Below are 26,729 nucleotides of genomic sequence, written 5' to 3' on the forward strand. Positions count from 1 at the left end.
CGCTATCGCAGTGCTATCGGGCCATATGTCGCTAACGTCGCAGTGGCATCACGGGTGGATCGTTGAGGCTTTTCTTCAAACGACAGGCTTGGAGCTTGATGCAGGCGCTGGCTTGAGCATTGATGTGAGGGTATTCGTGCTCCACCGGCGACGGGCGTGTGGAGGCGGTGATTGGCAGTGGTTGGGTCGCGTTCCGAGATCTTAGCCAGGGACTGTATCTCTTCCCGGCCGGTTTGGGCGATGCCGGCCCAGTGGCATGTCGGCAGAAGCAGAGGCAGTGGATAACTACGTCAGCGCGTTGCACCTGCTTGGCGCACACAAATGCATGGCCGCGCGAAGTGTGGTTTTGGTTGACCTGGTCATGCTGCTCGCCGAGACAGATGACAGTGGCGGTGAAAACCGGAGGAGCCTAGGGGGACTGGAGGCGGCGCTGCTAGGTCGAGGGATGGTGCAATGCAATCGCGTTGAGAGGGATTGATACATAGCAAGGCCCGCAGTGAATTCCAGCGACAGTCAAGTCAGTGAGCTACACGGCGCCTGCCTATCTCGCCTGCCGGTGACGCTGCTATCATCCTCGAGTCGACGCCTACTGCTGCAGCGCCCCAGAGCTCCCACGGTCCCAGAGTACACGTCTACCCAGTACCGCTGTACACCGCCCGCAGCCCGCGCGCCTCAAGCCTGGAAGGACTCGGACTGCCTGCCCCGTTAAAGTCCTAGAGCAGAGTTTTCGCACAGTCGTTGCAGTGCGCTTGTTTAGGGCTAAGGCCGCTCGGAGCAGCCAGCCAGGACCCAAGTGATTATTATGACTTCACGCCCAACTGCGGACCCGGCAGACAGCTCGCTCTCGACCTCCCCCCAAAGCGACACGTACTCCAGCAGCCCGTCGCGCGCCAGCCTCAAGGAGACCGTCAAGATTGCTTCCACCCAAGGCCCCGCTGTCGATGCCAGCCAGCAACGTCCCGGACTAGTCTCTCGCGCCTCGGAGAGTTCAACCAGGACCATTCGACCCCGCCATCATCTACGCAACAAGAGCAGCAGCGTTGTTCCCACCGTCTCCACGCTCAACGTCGGCACCGCGCCCTCGACCCGCCAGTCCAAGTCGCACCCAAAATCAAACACCATGGCCCAGCACACCACGGGCACCTCGTCTGGCGCCGCCGACCTGCTTAGACAGGCCATGACACGGTAAGCGCATACTGACTGTCATGTTGATGCAACGCATTGCCACGCACCACACCACATCATCGCTTAGCTTGCAGCTGTACTGCGTCCTGACGACGTGCACCCTCGCTCTTTCCTTACAATTTCTCTCACCACTCTCACCACCTCACACTCCCACACTCACCGCCACTTTCCTGATGCCCTCGTCATCACTGCTAACGCCGCACAGAGCCACCAACGACAGCAACGAAGACGGACACGACCAGATCGGCTCCACCAGCTCCACGCCACCGGGTGCCACGACACCCAAGCCCGACCCGACGGACAAGCGACTGCCGGGTATTCTGCACAGTTACTTTGGCCAGGTTCGTGATTCTCTTATGCCCTCGCGGAAGTCCTCCTCCACGGTCAACCCCTCCCCCGCACCCGTCACTTCTCAGGTCTCGGACCCCCGAGAGAAGGAGCAAGAGTCAACCACCCACCCCAGCATGCTGCCCAGCCCCGCCCCCAGTGCCTCTTCCCGAACTCCCTCAACCTCGCAGTTGGCTGGTGAAGCGGAGAAGCTAACGCAAGGCGATTTTGCGCCGTTGCAACAGGCTACACCTCCCCAGACACCGCGCACCCGCTCCCAAGAAGCAAAGCCCGTGCCCTCGAATCTATCCCGCACCTCAAATGCGTCCGACGAATCCAAGGAGAGCAAGACGGCTCCCGTAGTGGCGCCCAAGGGCAAGCTCTCAGTCACAATCTCTGAGGGACGGGGTCTGCGGCCCAGCACAGACCCCTACGTTGTCTGCCAATTCCAATGGGCTGAGTACATCTCAGACGGGCCTAGGCACGATGAGTCGAAGCGACCGCCCATGCAGATGAAGCGAACCGAGAGCCAGATGGGCACTCCAATGGCCATTCCCATGAAGAGCCGACAGAGCAGCAACAGCGGCCACAGCTCAGATCCTAGGGAGAACGGCTCCCTGGAAGAAGTGACGAGCCCCAAGTGGGAGCACGAAGCCATGTTGTGAGTAGCTCCTTCTCTTCCCCGTGTGGTGATGCTGACAATCGTAGTGACGTTGTGGGCGACCATGCTGAAATCGACGTCTCCGTTTACGACCGCGCCAACGGTGAGGCTTTCCTCGGCCACGTCCGCTTCTGCCCAAACCTCGTCGAATACAGCGAGCCATACGACGGCTGGTTCCCGCTAGAGCCCCGAGAGGGCGAGGGAGGTGTTGTTACCGGAGAGATTCACCTCAAGCTCAACTTCCAAAAGGTCGAGAAGAAGCATTACGGCCCCGAAGACTTTGAGATTCTCAAGCTCATCGGAAAGGGCACATTCGGTCAGGTCTTCCAAGTACGCAAGCGCGACACTCGCCGCATCTACGCCATGAAGGTGCTTTCGAAGAAAGTCATCGTGCAGAAGAAGGAGGTGGCACACACACTGGGAGAACGCAACATCCTCGTCCGGACAGCCATGGCTGATTCGGCATTCATCGTTGGACTGAAGTTCTCCTTCCAGACACCCTCAGATCTATACTTCGTCACTGACTACATGTCGGGAGGCGAACTCTTCTGGCATCTCCAGAGGGAAGGCCGCTTCCAGGAGGGTCGTGCCAAGTTCTACATTGCAGAGCTTATCCTTGCCCTGCAACATCTGCACGAGCACAACATCGTGTACCGCGATCTCAAGCCCGAGAACATCCTCTTGGACGCCAATGGCCACATCGCCCTTTGTGACTTCGGTCTGTCCAAGGCTAACCTCACCGAGAACGCCACCACCAACACATTCTGCGGAACCACAGAGTACCTCGCACCCGAGGTCCTTCTGGACGAACACGGTTACACCAAGATGGTCGATTTCTGGTCGCTCGGAGTGCTAGTCTTCGAGATGTGCTGTGGATGGAGTCCTTTCTACGCAGAAGACACCCAGCAAATGTACAAGAACATCGCGTTCGGAAAGGTCAGGTTCCCCCGGGACGCCCTCAGCACTGAAGGTAGGAATTTCGTCAAGGGACTTCTCAACAGGAACCCCAAGCACAGGCTTGGTGCCACACGCGATGCCGAGGAGCTCAAGGCTCATCCCTTCTTTGCCGACATCGACTGGGAGGCTCTGGGCAAGAAGAACGTGGTACCACCATTCAAGCCCAAGCTCAAGGGAGAGCTCGACGTTTCCAACTTCGACCCCGAGTTTACTAATGCTCTCAACGGTGCTGGCTCTTTGAACGCCCGCGCGGCTGCCCTGGCCTCCGGAGTCAACCCCGCATCCACGCCACTGTCACCGACTATGCAAGCAAACTTTGCTGGCTTCACCTTTACCGACCAGAGTACAATGGAGCAGCAATTCGGAAACGACAGACAACGGACCGACGCCCTGGAGCGAATGGACGAGGATGAGACGGACGAAGTCAACTGGGACCGACCTGCTGGACGCGGAGATAGGATGTCCGGTATCGTTCCCAGCAACGAGCACGATGTCTTCAACCAAGGCCAATTCGATGTATGATGAGCACATGCTCATACACGCAGCCTGCTCTTCTATACCTAGGTTCCTCCAGGACCTGACAAAAAGTTTCTGCTTTGTTCTATCTTACCGGTACATGGCGGTACTATTCGTATAGTCTTTTCTTGGATACCCGGAGCCTACCACACAGGACTTGGACTGCGTTCAAGTCCTTCACTAATTTGCCCCATCGGTTGCTGCTGTCACGACCTCACGCATGGTCATTACGACACAGCCTATGCCGACAAGGACCTGACGCAGCGTCCGACTGATTACGATTACAAGATTTCCCAGAATGAGTTCAAGTTGCTGCGGTCTCCCACGCTACAGTAAACACGATGTTTTCTTTGCTGGGCTATGGGTTTGCATTGCGCTGGTGCATTGTTTTCGCTTTTTCATCCAATGTGGGAGTTCTTAATGGCACTATGTCGAGTTCAGGCTGTTTCTTCCCGTTCTTTGTGCATTATGCGCGCGTATCTGCACGGGTTTTCCTCTTTTCTTCTTTCTGCGAGTTCGGCATATATCTAACGACATGGATTCATACGCATCGTTATATCGAGGGGATATGGATAGTGGTATGATGGATATGGGCGAGCCTTTTTGTACATAAAGATATGAGACATTAAGTTTACCTGTTCACATCGTCGTCCTGGTTTGGCACTATTATGGTTGATGTCACGAACACGTCTTTGCGCGTTTTCTTATTCGTTCTATGCTAACCACCTCTTACCCGCTGTCGCTTCCTCGGGTTCATCCCACACCTCCATCATATCCAACCACTCCAGTGCGAACGCACCCACAATCTTCGCCCAATCCCTCACCGTCGCCCCGTCCAAATGCTCCCCATCATCCTCCATGGTATGCCACACCCCCGGGAACGGACTGGGGATCACATGCAATATCTCCACGCCCTTCGCCATAAACGGCAGATGGTCATCCGAAATCCCCCCATGCCCCATTGTCCCATTGACATCCGGTAAGAAGGGTGTGGAAGGAGATGATTCCAGCAGGTTCAAACTGCGCAGTCGGGACTCGACGGTGGAGAGGTGTACATACGCCCAATGGGTGGTGGGGAAGTAGGAAGGGACGCGTGGGTCTGCGGAGCCGAGTAGGTCGAGGAGAAGGAAGAGGCTGATTTGCGAGAGGGGAGTGCGGTTCTGGTAGAATTTTGAGGCGGTGGATGGGGGGTTGAAGGTCGTGGACCAGTGCGTTGCTAGGGCCCTATATATTCTTGTCAGCATACTATTCCATGGGGTTTTCCTCTTTCCCAAATATGAATTGAGACGGATCGAACGTACCTCGCGCCATACAAACTATCACTATCACTCCACGTCTCAAACGCCTCCTCGCCGTCTAAAAACACTATCTGAATACCCATGTCCATGTCCACGTCCCCGCCCTCTCCTAACGCACTCATCTCCTCATACATCCGCGTTATATGTGGATCTAGCACGCTGGCTACATACATCAACATAGCGCACGGCGCCGCACTATCCGTCGCCCCGATAAACCCATCCGGATGCAATTTACTGTCATAGTGCGCAACAAGCGTGAGCAAGTTCGATTGTCCCGGTGCGACCCAAGGTGGTTCTCTCCGCGCGATCAAATTCGCAAAGGGGAGGGGCAACTTGGATGTGGGCGTCACGGAGGTGCTGTTTTGCCAGGTTAGATTCCAGGCTGGTAACTCTTTTGTGAAGTAGGCGTAGAGGTGGTGTTGCGCGAGGGTTTGGCCAGGGGTGCCGGGGACGCGCGGGATTAGGAGGGGGGAGAGGAGCGTGCTGTCTAATGCGTCGAGGGTGTTGTTGGGGGAGGGGAGGGCGCGGAGGAAGGCGTCTGAGAGCGGTTTGTAGGCGTGTGTTGGGGTGAGGGTGAGGAGGAGGGGGAGGAGCGTGGTGGGTAAAGTGAGGAGCATCGTGGATGGTGGGTGGTGGGAGTTGATGGAGGAGCGCGTGCGGTTCGTCGTGTTGTGTACCAGAGGGTGTGTCTGTACGTCGAATGCGGTGTAGAATCGCGTCGTCTCGCTCGCGGGCGCAGAAATGGAAGCCGCCTTCGGGGTATGAACAAAGTCCAGGTAACCGTACGAGGTCGAACTGCAAGGGATATGGAGACGAACAGCTAAGATCCCTCCTTCCAAAAGTGCCAGCCTCTTTCTCGTTCTCCTCAGTCCCCTTCCCGTTTCATCTCCCACCCGCGGTCTCGAGTGAAACGTTTGCGCAAGTTGGCCCTACTCCATCAGGCAAACACCGAAGAGCCATGAAGCGCGGAGCTGAGCCATCGTGTTGCGTTGCGTGCGTCAGTTTGGTCCCTGATGGGGCGGAGGCGCGCATCCCTGTAACGCACGTGAGCTGCACGTTCATCTTATCTGATTGATTAAGATGACCGATGGGGAACATGCTGTGGTGACGGAGGATCTAGCCGTTCTGGGCGGGATGGAGTGTATGCATGTCAGATGTTTAATTGAAGAACTCAAGACGGTATGCGCTTATGTTTGGATTTGGTACAGTTGATATATACTCATGTTCATATGAACGCTACACGTCCAACGTCTCCGGTCAAGTAAATACTACCCTACAACTTCGCCTTTCCCCCCTCACACTTCACCAACGCCCTCCCGTTCGTAAGCACCGTCTTCCCGCCCTCAACCTTAACCACAAACCTCACCTCCTCGAACCCATCCTGATCCCTATCCCCCGTCCTCCACATCTCCGTAATCAGCTTATCACCCGGCTTGACCGGCGCCGCGAACCTCGCCTGGAACTCCTTGAGGTTCTCAGGCTTGGATGCACCGAACGCCTTCAGGATAGCGTGGGCAGACATGTTCCACGAGAAGAGGCCGTGAATAATGGGGCCGCCGAAACCCATTTTCTTGCCCGGCTCCGGGTCGGCGTGGAGAGGGTTGTAGTCGCCGTTTAGGCGGTAGAGGTGCGCTGTTTCCATGGTGGTTTGGTGGATGTGTGTGCTATCGGGGGCGCGGGAGGGAGGGGGGTAGTTTGGTTGCTTGGGGCCTGTTGTGCGTTAGTCTTATGTTATACGATCGTGCCTGCTCCATCGCGAGCACGGCGAGGGTTCAAGGACATGGGAAAGACATACCCTTCGGACCACCCCAACCACCCTGACCAACATAGAAGCCACTGCCAACAGCTCTACTATACGTCTCCCCCGTCTTCGCATCAACAAGCCTGTTCTCCGTCTCCACAACGGTCGCCTTGCCCTTGTCGTATACACCCAACACCTTGCTCCTGATCTCGAACTTGCGGCCTTCGCTGCTCACGGGCAGCGGCTTGAAGAATTGTATCTTGCGCTCGCCGTCGAGCACGTGCTTGGTGTCGAACTTGGGGACGCCTTCGATGGGCTCGGCATTGCTGCGCGCGTAGAAGTCGATGACTTCTTGGTCCGTGTGCTTGAAGGGGAGGATGATGGGGTAGGTTGGGAAGGCCGCGAAGGATGGGTGCAGTTCCTGAGGGTGGTGTTAGAGGTGTTGGATAGCTCGGGGGATTGCGCTTGGGATGTATGGTTCAGGCGTGTGAGAGCTGTGATGGAGTTGCTTACGTAGAGGAAGTGCAGCTCATCCGGGTAGGTTGCGCCAATGCTGTTCGCGAAGAGCAGGAGATCGCGCTTGAGCCAGGACACCTCATACGAGGGAAACTCGAAGCCGACGCCGGGACCTAGTTCTTTGCCCATGATGAAGTTGGTAATGATTACACAATGTGTTGGGTATTGGAAGTTTGTACTAGCGATGCGCAATTGCAATGCTCAGATCAAGGGAAAAGAAGCTCAGATGTTGTCGTAAGCTTCAAGGTTCGCAGCGGGGCGGTAATCGCGACGCGGAGCTGAAGTTTGAGCCGAGGTACGATTCGTTCATCCATGGTCAAGACGAGAAACCCCCCAAATGGATTAGTATACATCAACCCTGTTCAAAGTAGATGAAAATGGGTCTTGGAATTCGGCGCCGATGTCGGTATGGATAAGACTTTTACCTTGTTGTGGGACCATGGTAATGTTGTAAACATCGCATTAGTCTATCTACAGTGTCGATGCCTCATTCAGAAGCCAATATTAAGATGGCACGACTCTTGTCATGCCACCATGCAGATCTAGACAATATACATATGATCCTTCCCATCCCTATCATCCGTCGTAAATGTTCGTGTACCACGACTCCCACAACCCTGCGGTCGGCAAAGTGGGGCCACTGTCCCATACGCCAAGTGTGAAATAATGCAACCTTTTGAGTCTAAGCTGAATCATGGAGATGACTCCCGCAAATGCTCAGAATGCAAGCGAAGGAAGAAATGAAGTTGTGGTGGGTATAATGCGGCAGACAAGGCGTCTACTGCTTGACTTCGTAGGAGCGGCGGAACATGCCGTCGACGCCGGTGAGGTAGTAGGTGCCGGGAACGATGGTGTCAACGCTTCCCTTGGGGGTGAAGTCCTTCTGGAGGTGAGCCTGCTCACGGAGGTTGCACATCTGGTAGGAATGTTAGTGGGATGTTCTGTAGCAATCTAGAATTCGAAGACTTACCTCGTCGTAAACCTCAGGGGCGACTACACGCCTCTTCTCGAGACGGTTTTGGATGTCGAGCTGCTTAGCAATGTTCTCGGTGCTGCCCTTCACGGTGAAGGAGAACAGAGATGAGGCCAGACCACTTCCGTAGCTGAACATACCAATGCGCTTGCCCTCGAGGTCCTGGCTGCTGATGTTGGCGAGCAAGCTGCACAAGCTACCGTAGACACTGCCGCAGTACATGTTGCCGCACTGGGTCGGGACCTGGATGCTGGGCTGGACGCGAGCCGCATAGCGCTTCTTAGCAAGACCCATAAAGGTCTTCTCGACGGTCTTGTCGCTGACAGAGGTGGCGTAGTCCATGTCGCGAAGCTCAGCGGGAACCTCGGCGAAGATGGGGTTGGAGGGGTTGGCGAGATAGTCGTTGTAGAGCAGACGCGCGTACGACTTGGCGACGAGCTTGCAGGTAGGTGCGTGGAAGGCCATGTAGTCGAAGCGGTCGAGAGCAGTCTCGAGCTCGCTGCTGCCGTTTACACCGTTTCCATTTTGTTGCGACTTGAGAGTCTTCTCGCGCTCATTGTAGGCCTTGTAGCAGGCGTCGACAGCCTCGGTGTAGCAGCGGACGGAGAAGTGGCCGTCGACGACGGGGTACTCGCTGGTGAAGTCGGGCTTGTAGAAGTCGTAGGCGTGCCTGATGTAGGAGCCGCGCTGGCCAGCGTCCATAACAATGGGCGCGTTGGGGCCAATGAGCATGGCGACACATCCAGCGCCACCAGTCGGGCGAGCGTTGCCCTTCTTGTACAGCGCAATGTCTCCAGCGACCACGACGGCGTCACGGCCGTCCCAGGCCGACGACTCCATCCAGTTGACGGAGTTGAAGAGGGCGTTGGTTCCTCCGTAGCAGGCGTTGACAGTGTCAACACCCTCGATGTTGTAGTTGCCAGACTCCTCGAAGAGCTGCATGAGCACAGACTTGACCGACTTGGACTTGTCGAGCAGAGTCTCGGTGCCGACTTCGAGGCGGCCAATGCTCTTGGGGTCGACATTGTACTTCTTGAAGAGCGAGGTGACGGTGGTCAGGGCGAGCGAGTAGATGTCTGGGTGGAGCACCTGTCAGTTCCTCTTCTGGGTACACGGGGTCGCGCGAGCAGAAAATCTTGGACTCACCCTCACGGTCGTCGCAGAAGGACATCTTGGTCTGGCCGAGGCCAATGGTGTATTTGCCCTGGGAGACGCCATCGAACTTCTCGAGTTCGGCCTGGTCAACGCACTGTGGGCGAGTTGTTAGTGCATGTTGGTGTAGAGGGCGTGGTTGCAGCGGGCGCATGTGCATTGGGACGGCGACACCGCCCACGACAGCAACAACGTACCTGGCTGGGGAAGTAAAGCTCAATGGCCTTGATACCGATGTTGGAGGGACGAGCAGCCATGTTTGCAGGAGTGTATAGTGTTGTGTGAGGAGCAGAAAGGGAGTGCGTTGGCGAGGGAGGGGAGTTCACCGCCTTAAGTACTTGACGAGTAAATCCTACGCGACAATGGCAAGGTGCAGTTTAGTAGCGGCAATCAGTTTCGTGGCAATGCTAGCACGCCGTGGGTACAGGGCTCCAAAGGGGACAAGTAACGGGTTTTGTGCAGACCTAGCACTCAACAATCCTAACAGCGGCCCACGCGCTCCCAGTGTTGTGTCTGCTAGTCTCTGAGATTTTCGGTACATTCTTCTCGGGGCATTCAGGGTCTGGCTGCGAGGCCGGCGGCATGGCGGGGCATTCGTCTGGCGAAAAAGAAACGCCTGCATGCCGCCTTGCTCGCTTCGTCCCAGCTGCATGCTCTGCGAACGTATATCTTTACTTCACTTCATCGCGCCCCCAGCATCGTGAGTTGGCCCTTTTCCACCGGGCGGAGGACGTACGCCCTCGACGACCTATCGCCGTGCTCCTTGGCATGCAGGGATTTACTAGCTAGTCAGGAACCATCAGCCCATCACAACAAGTCCCCCCTAGCAACCTCATCCGCGATACTCGACAAACATGGCTACCTACGCCCTGGCCAGAACACAGCCTCCATGGCATGCGTAATGCCGCGTCACGGTGCTGCGGTATCTTTGTTGGATGAGGGAGTGCAAGGTATCTGATAACATCAGACGAGAAGGCCGTCATTGCTTTGGACCCGAGTTGCCCATTGTGCTGAGGGCATCACACATCCTCAGTAGAACTCGGCCGAAAATGAGGGCATTCGCGTTTAGCCAGACTGCTGCCTAGATTCCCGCGGTCGCTATCTACGACCTACTTGGTGGGCGGGATGATTTTGATAGGTAGTAATCCACCGAGATCACTTGGCTTCTTCTATGGAAGGTGGTATCGCAGATGCATATAAACTCTAAGTTCAGCTTGCAGTCGTGTTCTCAGACGATCAATGACAAAAAGCAGTTCAGGAGCATCCCAAGTCGGATAAGGGATGTCAAGCACGGCCCAGACTTCAACTGACGAATGGAATTGATCCAAGTATCCGGGAGTGGCGTTAGGATGAGAACAACTGACGTTATAGGTATGCATTTTCGGGTGAATTGATATCCCCATAGCCGCATGTCGGAGCCCAGGCTGAACCTTGAACTGCAGCGGGCGAACAGGCTGGGCCATCCTAGGCATTCCTCGCCGTTGTCATCATGGCCCTAGGGTTGACATGGGCTCCCCGATGCAGAGCATAAGTACATAAGTACCATGTGCCCGGTTCGCTCTCCAACTTTATTATCCAAAATGTCGTATGGTGACAGGGCATCAACACTCCTATCCAAAGCTTCTTTCTAGGAGCGGGAGCGGAGTCACTGACGATCAGGCGGATGACAGCACACGGGACCTGAGCAGCTCTGAGCAGAAAGATGGCACTGCAGCAATCGCTACCTTCATCGCCTGTCACAACGAGTCCCATATTGTCAGTACGTATTACAGTTCGGGAAGCTATGCAAAACCGAATGTCCACCGCCATGTCGATGTCGCGGACCAGATGACAGCCTCAACCACGATCCCGGATGCACCATGTCATAGTCGGGCACCATGCCTAATAGCTGTTTTAAATATGTTCTGTCTGATCAGAAAGAAGCACTTTGCCCGACGGTAGGGAAGATGGGCCCGGGCCAATCGACTGGTGGCATATCGTAGAGCCTGCGATCCCGTGCATGACGCTGAGTGCACGTGAATATGATGCAGAAAGGCGGCAGAGCACATGAGGTAAGGCCAGGTCGTCCTAATGTAGCTCTATATTAATGCGAGAGGGGTGAAAATGAACTCGCAGCGACTCAAGAACGACGGGAGGGAATTAAGCGCAGAAGGTGCAGGTACATAGCAGAAACTAAAGTGCACATGTCAGAAGCTTGGTGAGCTGGTCAGAGAGCCGAAGGATGCGATGTCGAAGGGGTGCTTATCGATGTTCAGGCTTGGGTGTTCGCCCGTGCGCCGTTTAGTGGCGCCAGCGTCTCAGGACAACCTCTGCCAAACCTGATACAACCTCTCGACCCTACCAACGACACGACACGACACACGCCAATTCTCGCCACACTCGCTACCCGCGCGACGCTCATCGCTACCGATCGCGCACTACCTCGATTATTTCTTTGACGACACGCCTGCTTTGCCATCGGGGAGGACTGTAAGGGGGACCAGGAAGGGCCTTTGGGGCTCAGGGACCGTTCGGCGTCATGGACCGACGCAGCAGCGACAACAACGAAGCACCGCGCCAGCCGAGCAACCCCGATGTCTTTGACGACGACTACGAAATCGACCCCGACGAGGATGATTTCATGCCCTCCGTCTCGGATGGCTTCCGACCAGCCAACGCGAGCCAGCCCTGGCAGGGCGACCGCCAAAATCACGACCGGATAGACGCGCTGCAACGACAACCATCGACATCGAAGGCGCCCGAGAATCACCAGAGCGACCTGCGAAGGACGGCAACGCGAAACAGCACGGCCAAGGTGCGGGATTCGATGACGCAAGACGGTGGCCGACCGCCCCTCAACCGAGGGCCCAGCCACCACAGGCCCCTTGGACATCGCGACTCTGTGAGCTCTGCGGGATCCTTTGCGACGACGAGCAATTCCGAGAACCCGTTCGAGACGGGCCCGAGCCATCCATATGGCATGTACCCGCAGCTATCAATGGCACGGCCACTCAGCGTAGCAACGAGCTCTACAGAACGCCAACCACATCGATCAATGTCACTGCAGCGGCCGACACATCCCTATGCTATGTACTCGCAAAGCGGCATTGTCGACGAAGAGTCACCGGACGAGCCAGCCCAGCCACCTCCACCTCAGGTCCAGTCGACTATTCCCGTAGGATTTCCGGGCCTGAACAACGGTTACCACAGAGTGCTTGGGCCGGATGGCGAGGAGCAGGATATCATCGGACCCGACGGACACACCGAGCAGCTGCCACCGTACTCGAGATATCCAGAGGAAGGACCCACCAAGGCTTCTTTGGCAGCCGAGGCAAGCGCGTCGTCGCGTGTCATACCCGCGCCCGTCCAAGTTGACGCAGAGGATCCTTTCAACACACCCGCATCTCCTGTCTCGCCGATGAGCACTACCTCGTTCTCGCCCTCCCCTCTACCTGTCGTTCCTTTACTACCGTCTGTCACACCCGCCCGGTTGCCACCTCAGAGACCGGAAACCCAAACCGGCAATCTTGCGGCTAACAACTCTGCCGCTGCACAAAGCAGTACCGTACCAGCAGAACCCTCTGACTCGTCCTCGGCATCTCTACTGGCGTCTGAGAACCACTTCTCGGAGAAGGCGGAGCCAGTCGAAGGCAAGGTCAGCTGGCGTAAGAGGAAACTATGGGGAAGGGTGCCTATGGGCGTCGCGCTTGTGGTTCTTGTCCTTATACTAGTATTCTCTGTCGCCCTCGGAGCAGCCATTGGTACCTTTGCTGCCAAGAAACACAATGATGATGACGACCAGAATGAAAATGGCAGCCCTCATGAGGAAGCGTAAGTGCTCACGATCCATCAACGAAAACATCTACTAACTCTCGCTAGACAACCGCAGGTTACGGGTCAAAATGGATCGCTTTTCGACGCCGTTCCCATCTCAACACCGTCTGGCCTCTTGCCGCTACCAACAGGATCCTTCGCCCTTCCTCTGGGCTTACCGCAATACGGACAGTCGGGATGCTTAACACAAGCAAATCAGTATTCTGCATGGTCATGCAGGATGACTTTCGCTCCGCTTGTCATAACTATCAATGATACCGTCATTGGTGGTGAGATTCAACAAGTTGCGTCCATGGGTAGCGGACCTTCGGTGCCGTCGAACTCTATACTATATGGCCTCCAGACTCCTGTGCTTGATACTAAGCCGATGGAGTTGGTACTTGATTTGGATTTCAAAGCCTACGGTCCAGCCTATCATTTTTCTGCTCGATACGATAAGCTAGTCATCTTGTCACCCACCGAGCTCAGTACCGGGTCAGGACTCTCAAAACGACAAGATGAGAAATACAGACAGCGCTTCAAGGTTCAACCTGGTGATACGCCCTGGTATTGCTATTGGAACGAGACATACATCGAGGGCTACATCTACGCTGACGACAACTCGACGGCAGCCACATTTACCTCGTTCCCTACCCAATGGCCCACGCCTACACCCACGCCCGACCCAACCGACGATGCGGCTGTAAATGTTGCTGTCGCTGTGCCGACTGAGAGCAGTGTCTCTACTAGCTCTACCCAAACTACTACAGCGTCTCCAACAAATTCCCCTGTCAACCTGGCTGCCCCGTCACCCGTTCGCGCTCGAGATTCCGAGTCAGATGCTTCTTCAGCCCCTCGCATGGCACCTTATCCCCGGATCGTCAAGATAGAAGAACGTCGGCTCCCTGGGGCGTCACAACCATACTGTCAACAGATGCTCATGCTCGATAACGGCGAGATAGTAACATCACCTAGCCCGAACGACAGCCCAATCAGAATATGGCTACAAGAGTCAGATCCCAGCTACGAAGAGTACTTTGCCGCTCAACCTTCGCAAACCATCACATTCGACAGGAAGAGCAAGCGCGAGAACCTTGTTGATCTTCAACGCCGCGTGGACCCTGATGATGCTTGTCACTGTCAATGGATGTTCAAGTAAACGACGAACCTGGTTTAGAGCGCTTCTTTTTCTTCTTGCAACGATGTCACAGCATGATTGTCGATCTCATTTCTTCTCCACACGGGTATTGGGTCCATTTCGCCTGTTTGGTGTTCCACGGCGTTTTGTTAATACTGACTCACGAGTCTCTACGCATCACTGGCATATTTCGGTTTCTTTTTACTCATCTCTTTTTGTCTAGTCAAACATGTAGCATGCTATGTTTATAGCTTTCGCATTTCTGTATCGTCTCTGGGACGGAAAGTAGGTCTTTGTTTTGGGGGCTACACTGGCGCATATTGTCGCGGCGCTGCTTCTGTATATATTGCCATGGGGGGAGTTCAGAACCGCGAGTACAAATTTCGCGTGAGTTCATTATTGGAAAGGGATAGATAGAAGAACAACATTAGTTATATTGTAAGGGTTTCTGTTGATGTTGGTACTGTGATGCTCATGCTGATTTAACAGCAAACGTCAACAACACCATGAATGCCGTCTAAATGCGTAATCTATTCTATACAATCTAGTTTCGCTGCAATCCAACAAAAGAAGTTCGCAATCATGCCTCCACCCCCCTCTCAAAAACCCTAACCCCAAACTTCCACACCTCATCCACCACAAACCTCTTCTCCCCACCCTCGATCTCCTTCAAATCCAACACGCACAAATCCGCATCAGCACCCTCATCCAAACAGCCCTTGACACCCTCCAACCCCAACATCCTCGCCGGCGTCTCCGTAACCGCCCTCAGCGCCTCCGGCACCGTACTCCCGGTCCAATTCAAAAAGTTGCTCACGCAATCCACAAGCTGAATGCTACTCCCCGCAATCTTGCCGTTCTCCTCAAGCGTGAGAAGGGGACCTTGTTTAATAATCTTGGACCCGTTCGTCCACTCATACGTCCCATCCGGCATACCCGCCAACCTCATCGCATCCGTCACCAGCACCAGCCCGTCTGGATGCGCGTTCCACGCTATCTTTATAGACGTGGGATGCAGGTGTATGCCGTCTGCGATAATCCCGAAATAGGGTTTGGTGATTGAGGAGGAGGGTGTGCCCAGCAGACCGAAGATACCAGGGTTACGGTGGTGGAGGGGCCGCATGGCGTTGAAGAGGTGCGTTATCATACTACATCCTGCTTTTATTGCGGATTTCGCTTCTTCGTAGGTCGCTTCTGAGTGACCGATTGAGACGCGGATGCCGGCGCTGGTTAGGGATGGGATGCATGATAGTGCGCCGGGGAGTTCGGGGGCGAGGGTAATCAAAGAAATGGGTGAGGGAGAGGTGAGGTTCGAGGCCCCGTAGCAGGATTCTAGGCTGGTGATGGAGTTGTCTACCCCAGGGGTGCGTAGGACGGAGGTGTTGTGGATGCCGTTTTTGGTGGGGGAGAGGAAGGGGCCTTCGCAGTGGGCGCCCAGGGATTCTGATCCGAGCGTTGCGTCGCGCGATGTTCCTGAGGGACCGAGCAAGGGGAGGGCGGTTTGGTAGACTGAGGGGAGTTGGGAGGTGAGGGTCGGTAGGTAGGATGTTACGCCTGTTGCTACCAAACTCCGGTTTACACGCGAGACGCCTTTGGCGTAGGCTGATGCGCCGCCTTCGCGGTCTGAGGGGATTACGGAGAAGTCGAAGCCGTAGGCGCCGTTTAGTTGCGTGTCGATGAGGCCGGGGGAGAGGATGCGGCCACCTGGCGTGCGAAGTCAGTATGTGTCTCACGTGTATTCCGTACAGTCAAAGCTTACCTAAATCGACAATTTGCTCGGGAGCGGTACGGTACGAGTACAGGATTTCTTGGCCATTCAGGATCTTTCCGGTGGCGGAACTGATCCAGAGATCTTGGGGGACCAGGGCGTTGTCTTTTACGAGGAGGCAGTTTGTGAACTTTATCACGCCTGATGAGTCCTCTCGTATGGGGGAGTCGGGGATTGGCACGATTGAAGGCATCGTGGGTCGTGTCAAGAGGACCAATGAATGAAGGAAGCTTGCCAAGTATAATGATGGAAGTATAGAGATGTGATTCAGAAACGAGAATGATAGGATGAATTGGATGGTTGCTATTGCGCAGGCGCGACTCAACAACCGTTGCAAAGGATCTGACGCCTACCTACTACTTCTATCGCAACTGCATACCTACGCTCATCTTCCTAAGATGATGCCATTGAGTCATCACGGCCGGGCAGACTTACCTTCCATGGCCGGTATCGTTGCCGTGGAGCGCACGCTGTAAGACTGCGCAAGGTGACTGGATGTGGATTCCGACGTCGTGAGATCGAGGTAACACAGCGATGATCACATTCCGCCGAAGAAACCGGATGGATTGCGGTTGCATGTGAGGTGGCATCAGAGTGGATGTCGCTGATAGCAGAGGGACGAGGATGGTGTAACGACGGACGGGGGTGCATGCTTCTAGCGCCTCGCTAATCACGTACCCCAGCCGCGAACAGCGTGAATGCTACGGTGCCATCCTCCCCATCTCCCATCCACCATTACCGATCTGCGAGTCACGCCGGCGGAGTCTTGGTGCCCACCCGGAAATCCCACGTCGCATCCACAAACTTCATTGCGACGCGACGCGACCGGCGCTGTCATTATGAGCAAGGTCGAAAACATGGACCCTGTCTGGGATGACCTCGATAGGTGAGCTTCGCGTCGGGCGCATTTTCTCCCCTCAGGCTTCCTGAGGTTTGCGCAATGTGACCACAGGTCAGGCTAACTTGCCCGTGATGCAGGACTATGGTGGGTCGCTTCCGCCCATGCTGCGACTGGATTCGCTGACAAAGGTGCTGTAGGGCCAACTGTTCATGATGGGCTTCGATGGCACCTCGGTCACTCCTCACATCCGTACCCTGATCGAGGAACATCATGTTGGCTCCATACTACTTACTGCCAAGAACTGCAAATGTTGGTAATCCACCTTTTCGATCTGTCACTGTCAGGCTGACCTGTCATAGCCGCCGAAGACACTACTGCGCTTATCTACGAGCTCCAGAAGATTGCCCACGATGCTGGACACCCTGTTCCGCTGGCCATCGGCATCGACCAGGAGAATGGCGGCGTCAACAGTCTTTTCGATGACATCTACATCCGCCAGTATCCTAGTAACATGGGAATGGCAGCAACCGGTTCCACGGACCTAGCCTTCGAAGTAGCTAAGTCGACCGCACAGGAGATTGCTGCATGTGGCATCAACTGGATCTTCGGGCCATGTCTGGACGTACTCACGAATGCGCGCAATCAGCCCCTTGGAGTACGGACGGCTGGCGATGATCCTCAGGAGGTGTCCGCCTTTGGATGCGCCTTTATGGCAGGCTACAAGGACGCTGGCGTGGTGACTTTGGGGAAGCACTTTCCTTCGTACGGCAATCTGGAGTTTCTGGGCTCAACACTTGACGTGCCGATCATCACGGAATCGCTAGAACAACTAAGTTTAAGCGCTTTGGTTCCGTTCAAGAAGGCCATCGAAAGAGGTCTTGATTCCATGATGGTCGGTGGTTGCGCCATGTCCTCAGCGGGGCTCAACGCGATGCACGCGTGTCTGTCGGAACAAGTTGTCGACGACCTTCTTCGGAAAGACCTCAAATTCGACGGTGTAGTGGTTTCCGAGTGTCTAGAAATGGATGCTCTCAGTCACAACATCGGTGTAGGCGGCGGCACGGTCATGGCAGTTAACGCCGGCTGCGACGTAGTCCTCCTATGCCGGTCGTTCTCACTCCAACAAGAAGGGCTGAAGGGCCTCAAGACCGGCATAGAAAGCGAAATGGTCTCGAAGGAACGTATCTTCAACTCACTCAGACGTGTGCTGGCGATGAAGAAGAAGTGCACATCCTGGGAAAAAGCATTGAACCCGCCAGGTATCAACTATCTGGAAAAGTTACAGCCTTCGCACACCGCACTGTCAACGAAAGCGTACAACAGCTCCATCACAGTCGTACGCGACAAGAATAGGCTTCTGCCACTGACGAACATACTCGAAAGCGAGGAGGAGCTTCTCCTACTGACACCATTAGTGAAGCCTTTGGCGGCATCCGCTGCATCACGAGCTATATCCGACGCTGCCAATGGGGCAGCGGGTCACTCGCCCGAGCCAGCTGCTTGGGACCGGAGTTCTTCAGTCATGAGCGGAGAAAGAGTCTTCAAAGAACTAGGTCGTTCTCTTGCTAGACAGCGTAACGGACGACTGCTTCACACATCGTACACCGCAAACGGTGTTCGTCCAGTTCATGAAAATCTTATCAATCGGGCGAGTGCGATCATCGTACTCACGGCTGATGCCAACCGGAATCTGTATCAGCATGGCTTTACCAAGCATGTCTCGATGATATGCAATATGCAGTATACGACTGGTGGAGAGAGGCGTGAGAAACCCCTCATTGTGGTCGCAGTCTCATCGCCGTACGACTTCGCAATGGACAATACCATTGGGACCTATATATGTAAGTCATGTCCGTGTCCAAATGGAGGTCAGACAAGCTAATCTCATCAGGCACTTATGACTTCACTGAGACTGCACTCAACTCCCTGGTCAGGGTACTCTACGGCGAACTCTCTCCCTCCGGAACGCTACCAGGAACCATCAGCAAGAGCCAAAAGCTTCACCCATCCAAACAACATTGGCTAGTCGAAATCTTTAATGAAGAGCGAGACAGTAATGCTCTGGATACATTGGTCGCAGCTGTTGCGGAGGAAACGGCACCAAACCAGCGGTCGGAGATGTCGAGTGCAACTTCAACCTCATTCATCCTGCATCACCCAGAGGTGGAGGAGTCACATTTTGTTGTTAGAAACAGCAGCACACAAGCTCTGTACGGCTTCTGCTCAACGTACTTCTTCAAGGCTACGGGCACTGGTGTAATTGGAGCTTTGTTCGTCGACCCAGCAAGGAGAAAGCTCTCCATCGGACATTCCCTACACAATCGGGCTATTCGCACGCTACTCCAGAAAGAAGGTATCAAGAGATTCCAGCTTGGATCACGCCTGCCAAGTATGTATCTTGGAATCCCAACCGGACACGGAAACGAGCGGAAACGGCTCCGATCATGGTTTGCACAGCTAGGCTGGGGTGCTGCACTCTCCCGGCCTGTCTGCAACATGGTAGCACGTAATCTGCAGACGTGGAATCCGCCGACTGGCATGGCGAAGAGTCTAGCGAGCGCAGGCGCACAGTTTGATCTTGTGTACGGGTGGGACTATGCGGGACCGATACTCGACCATATCAAGACGAGCAACCGCCAGGGTCTAGCAGAGGTGTACAAACTTGCGCTTACGGATCCGACGGCTTGTGGCATCATCCGAGCCAAGCGACCAGAAGACGGTGCGTTGGTGGGCACTGTCGTGCTATACAACAACCACTCACGACTTGCGGAATACATACCCCCACTGAAAGACCTGAACGAGGCGGCTGGAGGCATCTCTTCGCCCGTCATATCACCTGGTGTAGGAGAATACTCGACACTACTGCAGGGGCTGATCCTACTCGGCATGCGACAGATCAAACAGCTGGGGTGCAATGCATGCTTGCTCGACTATGTAAGTAGCTGTCTAATGCTGGTCACGACAAGGTACTAACACAAGTAGATGGACGGTGACGGCAACTTCGACGGCTTCTCGGCAATGGGCTTCGATGTCATGCACAACTTTGAGGAAGTCAGCTGTGATGCTGCGACCTGGACCATGATCCCGCCTGCTTGATTGCTCGGTACCTCTGCCAGATACTCATGTTCCTGGCGACTTCGGTTCATAATGTTTTGGTCGGTGTTTGGGGGTTATTTTGGGTGCGTGTGCTAGTTGCTTTTTGCTCTCCGGGACTGACTGGCATCCCATTGGTTACTTGTATCGCTCGTACCATCATCTGATGTCATACCATGCAAGCACCCTTCAGGTCGTGGGCCGTATGTACTCGGATCGGATGGTTTTCTCAAAGGGTCCGTCGGCGTTTCCGTGTATCTCGTGCTTGTCCTGCATGCATACCGCAGGATGATAATCCCAACCATTACACCCAAAGATCAGCGGTCTCTCATGCTGCAGCCCGTGGTTCTTGATGTCTGCATCATCAGCTCTGCCGTCTGATTCAGTCTCACGGTCGCTGAAGGCCTCGAAGGAGCTGCCCTTCCGACGCGCTCACTCGGCTGATCCCGCCCTGTCGCAAGGCGATCCGCGAGCTTTGGCCTGGTAGAGCTGCTGCGCCTCTCCGCTATCGAATCGATAGGCATGGCAGATTTCGATAGACAAGCATAGAATGCAGACACAGATGTCCTCCGTGTAGGCGACATCGGATTAGAGGTGCTTGAGGCTTTCAGGGTTATTTTTACAGCTGAAGAGCGGGTCCATAGCTAGAGTAGGAGACGCCACTGGGGGGGATGGCGTAGGATGATCACCGTTCGGCTTGACCCTTCGAGAAGCCCTACCGAAGGAGTCAGCGTGCCAGCGCTGTGTGTCTCGTAGATCATAGCAAAGATATACAAAGTGTGCCTGGGAATCTTTTGCATCGTGGCCTGGGGTAGTCAAGCTTATCCTTCCCGTCAAAATCGCCTACCGAGCCCCACAGCAGACGGGACCCTTTGTGCAGCGCGCCTATCCGACCGTGGCCAGAAGCGCATGTGATGCAGATGCATTGTCGCACAACCTCAGCAAGACAGCTACGAAGGCCATCGCTTGGTCTTGTTCCCGCGAGCCACCGCTCCAAGCCCTGCTGTGCGGTCTAGTCCGGTGTCGCTCCTCGCTGTACAGTGCCAGCGCGCACGCAGTCTCGTCCCCCATCTTCTCCGCTCGCTCGCCTTGCCGCATCTCTCCACCTCGACAACCCCAGAGCCCCAAGCGTTCCCGATTCACCACCACCGCCCGCCGACTGCCACCTCCACGTGCCTGCCACTGCATCCTCGGTCGCGCCTTCCTCGTCGCCGCGCCATAGCTATCGTTGCGCGTATGCGCCGATTCGGAAGCGACCTCTTCCTCGACCCGGGCCAGGCTGCACCAAGCCATGGAGCACTTCAACACCAACACCATGTCGTACATACCGCTCCAGACCGTCACCGGCCCCGACCAGCAGATGGCCATGCCGCTGCCGCTCCAGTATGACCAGCGCTCAAACTTCGACGCCGAGACCTTCATTGGGTAGGTGCAGTGCGCGACACCTGCCTGACAGCTACTGACATGTTTGCGCAGAAGCGAGGACGCCTACTCGACATACCACCTCCAGCAGATGCCCCCGCAGCTCAAGCGCTACCCCAGCACATACGAAGACCCCTTCTCCGACGTCCAGAGCGGCTACGAGCAGTCGATACACCCACACGATCAGAATGGCGTGCCTGAGAGCCCCAGCATCGAGAGCAACAACAAGCTCCTCAGCTTCTCGCTACCCGTCGTACCGTATACCATCCTCACATATGCCATGCAAAGGGTATCAATATCCATGTCTGCACAGCTACATGGCATGTTCTTTCTGGCCGAATCGCCCTGGGCAACCGCAGCCGATGTACAGGCGCCGTCTGAATTGACTTGCTACCGGAGGAACCTCTTTCAGATCACCGGCACCATCACGATTCCTCGGAGTCTGCAGTTCCTTATGACCGACCAAGGCGATCAAATACCGATTCTTGGCCAGGAACTCACCATATCCGCAACCGAGTCACTCGAGGGCAATCCCGTAAAGATAATATCGGTCCCGTGGAAGACGCCGGCAACGGGTAGCACATCCACCGAAGACAAAACTGAGAAGGAGCCACCGACATACCCACTCGATCTGTCGACCGGGCAGGACATGGACTCGGAGTATGTTAGTTTCCCTATAAGTTGGAAGCGACTGCAGTTCCGGATCGCGACTGCAAACAATGGGCGGAGGAAGGAGCTTCAACAACACTTTGTCGTGCGATTGAAGGTGATAGCAACCCTTGCCAGTGGCGTCAAAGTACCAATATGCGAAGTACACTCTGGTGCAATTATCGTGCGAGGAAGAAGCCCGCGCAACTTCCAGGCCCGCAAGGACCTGCCCATCAGTGGCGGTTCAACAGCACGCAAAGTGCACACTCCGCAGCAACCCAGCAGAACGCCAACTGGCGACACGAACCAGAATACACCGAAGCAAACACCCAACCCACCTGCGACATCGTCCAAGCCCATGGACTTACTCCAGATGCCATTTGAGTTCACTGCAAACGAAATGCCGCCCTCTCCAGACTTTGACTGGAAGATACCAGCAGGCGCCATGACAGCGATACCTCCCGATCCGCCTTCATCCCAACTCCAACACGCCACACCCTACGCCCAATCGACACCCGAGATCTCACGAAGCGTGCCCCCGCATCGCGCATCTATAGCCCCCGTCACCCTCTCCCTCACCGACGATGAGCCTCAAAAAGCACCGTCACCCAACGACCACCAAAGAAAACGCGCGACACCTATGCGACCCCCGTCCTTTTCCATCGGCATCATCAACAGTCCAGATGAGAGTGCTGATCTCCTCTATGAATACTTCCCGCTTGGTCTGGACGACTGGATGCCGCCCGTTGATGCTGTTTATCGTCCGCATGTTGTTCACCATATCACGCCCTTTCCGCAGGACTCCAAGGCAGATGCAGGGAAGAGTCGGTCGAAGAGGTACTTTTCGGATGCTTGGGGTTGAGAGTTGTTGTTGTGGGTTCTTTTTCTTTGTTATGATACCCTTTGCGTTGATTCGTTCGGATCATTTTGTAATACTTTTACGAGGAAAAGAATGGTTGTTGGTTTAAAGAGTTATATCCAGGTACGGAAGAGTCTTGGGTTGGGAACTTTAGGTTGTTGAGTAAGAGAAGGCAGGTAGAAAGCTGGACGTAAACCTGCGCCACGGACTGGGCGTTCACCTTACCATCATGGCACTCCGTGATTGATATTTGAATTGTGCTGTGCCGTCATGACAGGGTGAATGCACAGTCCGTAGCACGACATCTTCTAGCCTACCGTCACATCTCTTGGACCTTGTACGACGGCGATATTTACCCCTTCTCGGCACGTTATTACTATACCATTCTGTTCTCATGTCACATTACTCCCAACTGTATCCATATCCACGTATTCATCACACATCTCCTGATGTTCACTCGGCCTTTCATCCCTCGCGGCACTTTCCCACTGGCGCAACGTCACCTCATACATGCCGTCTCCCTGTCGCTTACTCACTATGAGCAGACACGATACACAACATCCACACCGCAGGAATGTAACGATAGCAACCCCATCAGCACCTCGTCAGGGATCGGCGAGGTAGTAGACTACGACCTTCCCTATCGAAGAAACATGACATCTACATGGCATATGTCACATCGCAACGCACCCACAACCCCAGATCTACCGACCTCGCCGACGTGGTTGTAGTTACAGACATGCATCTAAACCACGCACTGCAACGCCACCGTTACCGTTACCGTTACTCTACTTACAACTCTACTGCAACTTACCACTCCACGCGCATCCACCCCTCATCGTTGCCGACGTCGTCTTGCCTCGTGCCGCACCGTGATATCACCGAGGCTTGGTTTTCGACCGAGTTCGGGGTTGATCGTTGACATTGACATTGACGTTGACGTTGGCGTTGATGTTGGGGTAAGGATTGGAGTAGGATTGGGGTGAGGGGTGTGGAGGAGTGGAGGAGTGTAACAGTAGCATTACATTGCATATGCCAATCCCCATTACCAACTTTACTACCACTACCATCGTTATCAGCGGAAGAAATGCGTCTTCCGACCGGCCGAACATGTACCGTGAGAAATGCCGAAGATACAATCCCGAGACTTCCGTGAGAGGCGGGATGTTGTGTGATAGATAGATGGCGTTTATCACGATGTAGCATTCGGCTTACAATTACAAAGTTGGTTCGATAGCGCATGCTACCAAACCCTCTCTTCCTACTACGCCCGTAAAAGGGTAACAACTAGCAACCTCGGGAAGTGGGTCCAGCATCCTTCTGAACTATTGCGCAATTTCACAGTTTGCAGATTTTCGCAGTAACGAGTACCCACCACGTGGCTTATCGTATCTCATTCTCATTACCTTAGATTCCCACTATGTACAGTACCCCTACATCCACATCCTCCTATCTACGTTATACGCTCTAGAATCCTTTTTTCGGTTTTCTTCGGTTGGCGGAGACTCGGTACCGAGTTGGGTTTGGTCTGGTTTTGGTTTGCCCCGTTTTTGCTTGACAGGGGTTGGAGACGCGGTATTGGAAGGTGGGTAGGAGGCGCGGCGGTGCGTTGTGGGTAAGGTACCTAGGTAGGAGTGGGCTTGCGTTTGGTGGGAAGATAGGGGTGGAGGTGAATTACGTACGATTATCGTATTTGGGTGTTCTAGAAGGACGGGTGCCGGTTTGTGGTGTTGTCTGGATTTGGTGGTTGAACGCGTTGTTGCTCGTATGCTCTTCCGTCTGTTCTTGGGAAGAAGGTTGCATCACGTGTCTAGCATGAAGATGAGAAGAATGTAGATTAGAACATGTTTCATTAGGTCGTGCGCAAGCTCGAAAGCATGCGATGCCATAGAACCCAAATACGCCAAAAGGGAACCGTGTAATGAAGCTCCCCGTATGCTCTTCGTAAACGTCTCCATGCTGGGCTGTAAAGTGTTTCTAGATTGGAAGAAGAGAAGGAAAGAAGATCTTGAGAATGTATGTACAATGATGTTGCTAGAAGGGTATGAAGTCAAAATGCTTTCGCGTTATGTTCACTGTCCTTCGAGACAGCAGACAGAAACAGCTGCACCGTAGATAGCCGACTCAACCGCAATCTCCAACGAAACTGAATTTGGTTCCGCCCCAGATGCAGCAGTCAACTCGTGAAGGTGCGACTGGCACAGCTCTCTGAAACAGGGATACTTTTCAATGACAGAGCCGTTGCAACCAATGCTCATCCGACCAGCGGATGCAGGAGTCAAGCCCTCAGACTCCGTTCTAAGCGTCCATAATGCATGAATACCCGTTGCGAGGAAAGCGGCTGCGCGATGCGAAACGAGTTGCGAGACCTGGCGGACGAATTGGATGTCGTTGTAGGTGGGTGGCTTGCTGAGAGGGTGTTTAGACTGGAAGAGGGCGGTGGCGCCGCTCAAATTTTTGGAGTCGTCCATCTCCATGGCGGCGATGGTGCCAGTGTCGAGGGTGTAGGTCTCAGCCAGTTGATCGGGGATTTCTCCGCTGAACAGTCCGGCTTTTTGAACGGCCTCTACTAGGATCAATCGAACGATCTCTCCGATATATCGACCACTGATCATGTGCTCGAAAGGTTGGAAGTCGGGTCGCATGTGCGCGTCGTTTAGCTGGTCGTCCCATCTTGTTGTTGGGAAGACACCTTTGCCGAACATGCTACACTCGGTGTTGACGAGCACGTGAGTAGCCTCATCTAGCCATTGCTGTGGGTAGCCCTTGTACTTGGTAGTCGCAAGTGATGAGATGGGCAGGTGCACAGATATGTTAAACCCAGTCCCTAAGATTACGGCAAAACGCGTCGAAGGGTCTTCGTAGGCACGTGATAGTAGGGTTGCTGATGAGTCGTTGATGATGGAGTCCATGTGTACGGGCAGACCCTTGAAGGCGTTAGTGATTGCAAATACTGGGTTGATGACGGAGTCTTACCCTCTTTCTGCATGGTGCCATGATCAACTCGCTCAAATCTTGACCAAGAACACCCTCTGTCGCAAGGAACCCTTTTCCCATGGCTAGTAGATTTGCGCTTCGACTAGATGTTTGCCTGGAAACAGTCAGTCAATGCAATACCACATACGTTGCGGTAACATACTCAACAGGAAATGACCATGCCAGACCCATAGGAAAGCTCCTCGTGTCGGTGGAATTTTGCAGAAGAGGATCTGCAAGCGCATCCTGAATCTTCTCGGCCATCCACTCAAAGAAGTCGTTGCCTCTTCTTTGCCTGACCTTCTCGTCGATCTTGTAGCTCTTCATGACAACGATGCGCATGTTCTTGGCATCAGGTTGCCTACCATTCAGCTCCACCAGTGCAATCCGGAACGTTGAGCCGCCGACATCGAGAGCCAAATATGTCCCCTTTTCGAATCCGGAGGGAAGCTTGTGGTTGTATGAGGGCAGCATACAGATATCGCTCGACTGCAACTTGGGGGCGAACTGCGCCTGCAGCCTCGTAGACATGTCCAGCATCTTGGCAGTTGCGAGTGGTGCCTCTAACAGGCGTTGAATCTCGCGAAGTAGGTCGTCCATTGTGCGGTCGTAAGTCCTGAGTCCATCCCGTACACGTCGCCGTGAAGTTGATGACGGGAGCACAGAGTGCAGAAGCGACGGTAGCATGGTGATTCTGTCGAGAGCTGCGAGAAGCCCTTCCCAGAAATCAAGCATGAATTGTTTGTACCAGCAACGATTGTTGTTTTCGATTGACGCTTGATGCAAGTCACGAGAGTTGTTTGACTCTGGAACGAGGGTGACGCGGCCGCTCTTGCGCTTGAGTCGAAGAGGTGGCATGGAGGGGC

At 54.6% G+C, this 26,729-nt stretch overlaps 8 protein-coding genes across 8 annotated transcripts; 4 read left to right on the forward strand and 4 right to left on the reverse strand.

Moving 5' to 3' along the window:
• Positions 1-802: 802 nt before the first annotated feature.
• On the forward strand, positions 803-3,652 carry J4E88_008706 (uncharacterized protein; the record flags this gene model as incomplete). The annotated part of the gene is made up of 3 exons (XM_049402315.1): positions 803-1,185; positions 1,391-2,173; positions 2,221-3,652. The coding sequence occupies 3 exons, from the start codon at positions 803-805 to the stop codon at positions 3,650-3,652; spliced, it is 2,598 nt and encodes an 865-aa protein (XP_049251986.1).
• A 2,565-nt stretch (positions 3,653-6,217) lies between these two features.
• J4E88_008707 (uncharacterized protein) lies at positions 6,218-7,330 on the reverse strand (the record flags this gene model as incomplete). Its single annotated transcript, XM_049402316.1, has 3 exons — positions 6,218-6,654; positions 6,740-7,106; positions 7,199-7,330. 3 exons carry the CDS (start codon positions 7,328-7,330, stop codon positions 6,218-6,220), a joined length of 936 nt encoding a protein of 311 aa, XP_049251987.1.
• Positions 7,331-7,979: 649 nt separating this feature from the next.
• Positions 7,980-9,583, reverse strand: ERG13 (3-hydroxy-3-methylglutaryl coenzyme A synthase; the record flags this gene model as incomplete). Its single annotated transcript, XM_049402317.1, has 4 exons — positions 7,980-8,117; positions 8,172-9,250; positions 9,321-9,423; positions 9,524-9,583. The coding sequence occupies 4 exons, from the start codon at positions 9,581-9,583 to the stop codon at positions 7,980-7,982; spliced, it is 1,380 nt and encodes a 459-aa protein (XP_049251988.1).
• Positions 9,584-11,844: 2,261 nt separating this feature from the next.
• J4E88_008709 (uncharacterized protein) lies at positions 11,845-14,277 on the forward strand (the record flags this gene model as incomplete). The annotated part of the gene is made up of 2 exons (XM_049402318.1): positions 11,845-13,136; positions 13,185-14,277. 2 exons carry the CDS (start codon positions 11,845-11,847, stop codon positions 14,275-14,277), a joined length of 2,385 nt encoding a protein of 794 aa, XP_049251989.1.
• Positions 14,278-14,836: 559 nt separating this feature from the next.
• On the reverse strand, positions 14,837-16,217 carry J4E88_008710 (uncharacterized protein; the record flags this gene model as incomplete). The annotated part of the gene is made up of 2 exons (XM_049402319.1): positions 14,837-15,960; positions 16,016-16,217. The coding sequence occupies 2 exons, from the start codon at positions 16,215-16,217 to the stop codon at positions 14,837-14,839; spliced, it is 1,326 nt and encodes a 441-aa protein (XP_049251990.1).
• Positions 16,218-16,863: 646 nt separating this feature from the next.
• J4E88_008711 (uncharacterized protein) lies at positions 16,864-19,961 on the forward strand (the record flags this gene model as incomplete). Its single annotated transcript, XM_049402320.1, has 6 exons — positions 16,864-16,910; positions 17,003-17,009; positions 17,063-17,174; positions 17,225-18,706; positions 18,757-19,799; positions 19,848-19,961. The coding sequence occupies 6 exons, from the start codon at positions 16,864-16,866 to the stop codon at positions 19,959-19,961; spliced, it is 2,805 nt and encodes a 934-aa protein (XP_049251991.1).
• Positions 19,962-21,273: 1,312 nt separating this feature from the next.
• On the forward strand, positions 21,274-22,890 carry J4E88_008712 (uncharacterized protein; the record flags this gene model as incomplete). The annotated part of the gene is made up of 2 exons (XM_049402321.1): positions 21,274-21,383; positions 21,435-22,890. The coding sequence occupies 2 exons, from the start codon at positions 21,274-21,276 to the stop codon at positions 22,888-22,890; spliced, it is 1,566 nt and encodes a 521-aa protein (XP_049251992.1).
• Positions 22,891-24,959: 2,069 nt separating this feature from the next.
• J4E88_008713 (uncharacterized protein) lies at positions 24,960-26,721 on the reverse strand (the record flags this gene model as incomplete). The annotated part of the gene is made up of 3 exons (XM_049402322.1): positions 24,960-25,814; positions 25,864-25,978; positions 26,027-26,721. 3 exons carry the CDS (start codon positions 26,719-26,721, stop codon positions 24,960-24,962), a joined length of 1,665 nt encoding a protein of 554 aa, XP_049251993.1.
• Between the last annotated feature and the right edge of the window lie 8 nt (positions 26,722-26,729).

Source organism: Alternaria novae-zelandiae (genome assembly GCF_023758075.1).
Source record: "Alternaria novae-zelandiae strain BMP 2774 chromosome Unknown scaffold_20, whole genome shotgun sequence".
Classification (NCBI taxonomy): domain Eukaryota; kingdom Fungi; phylum Ascomycota; class Dothideomycetes; order Pleosporales; family Pleosporaceae; genus Alternaria; species Alternaria novae-zelandiae.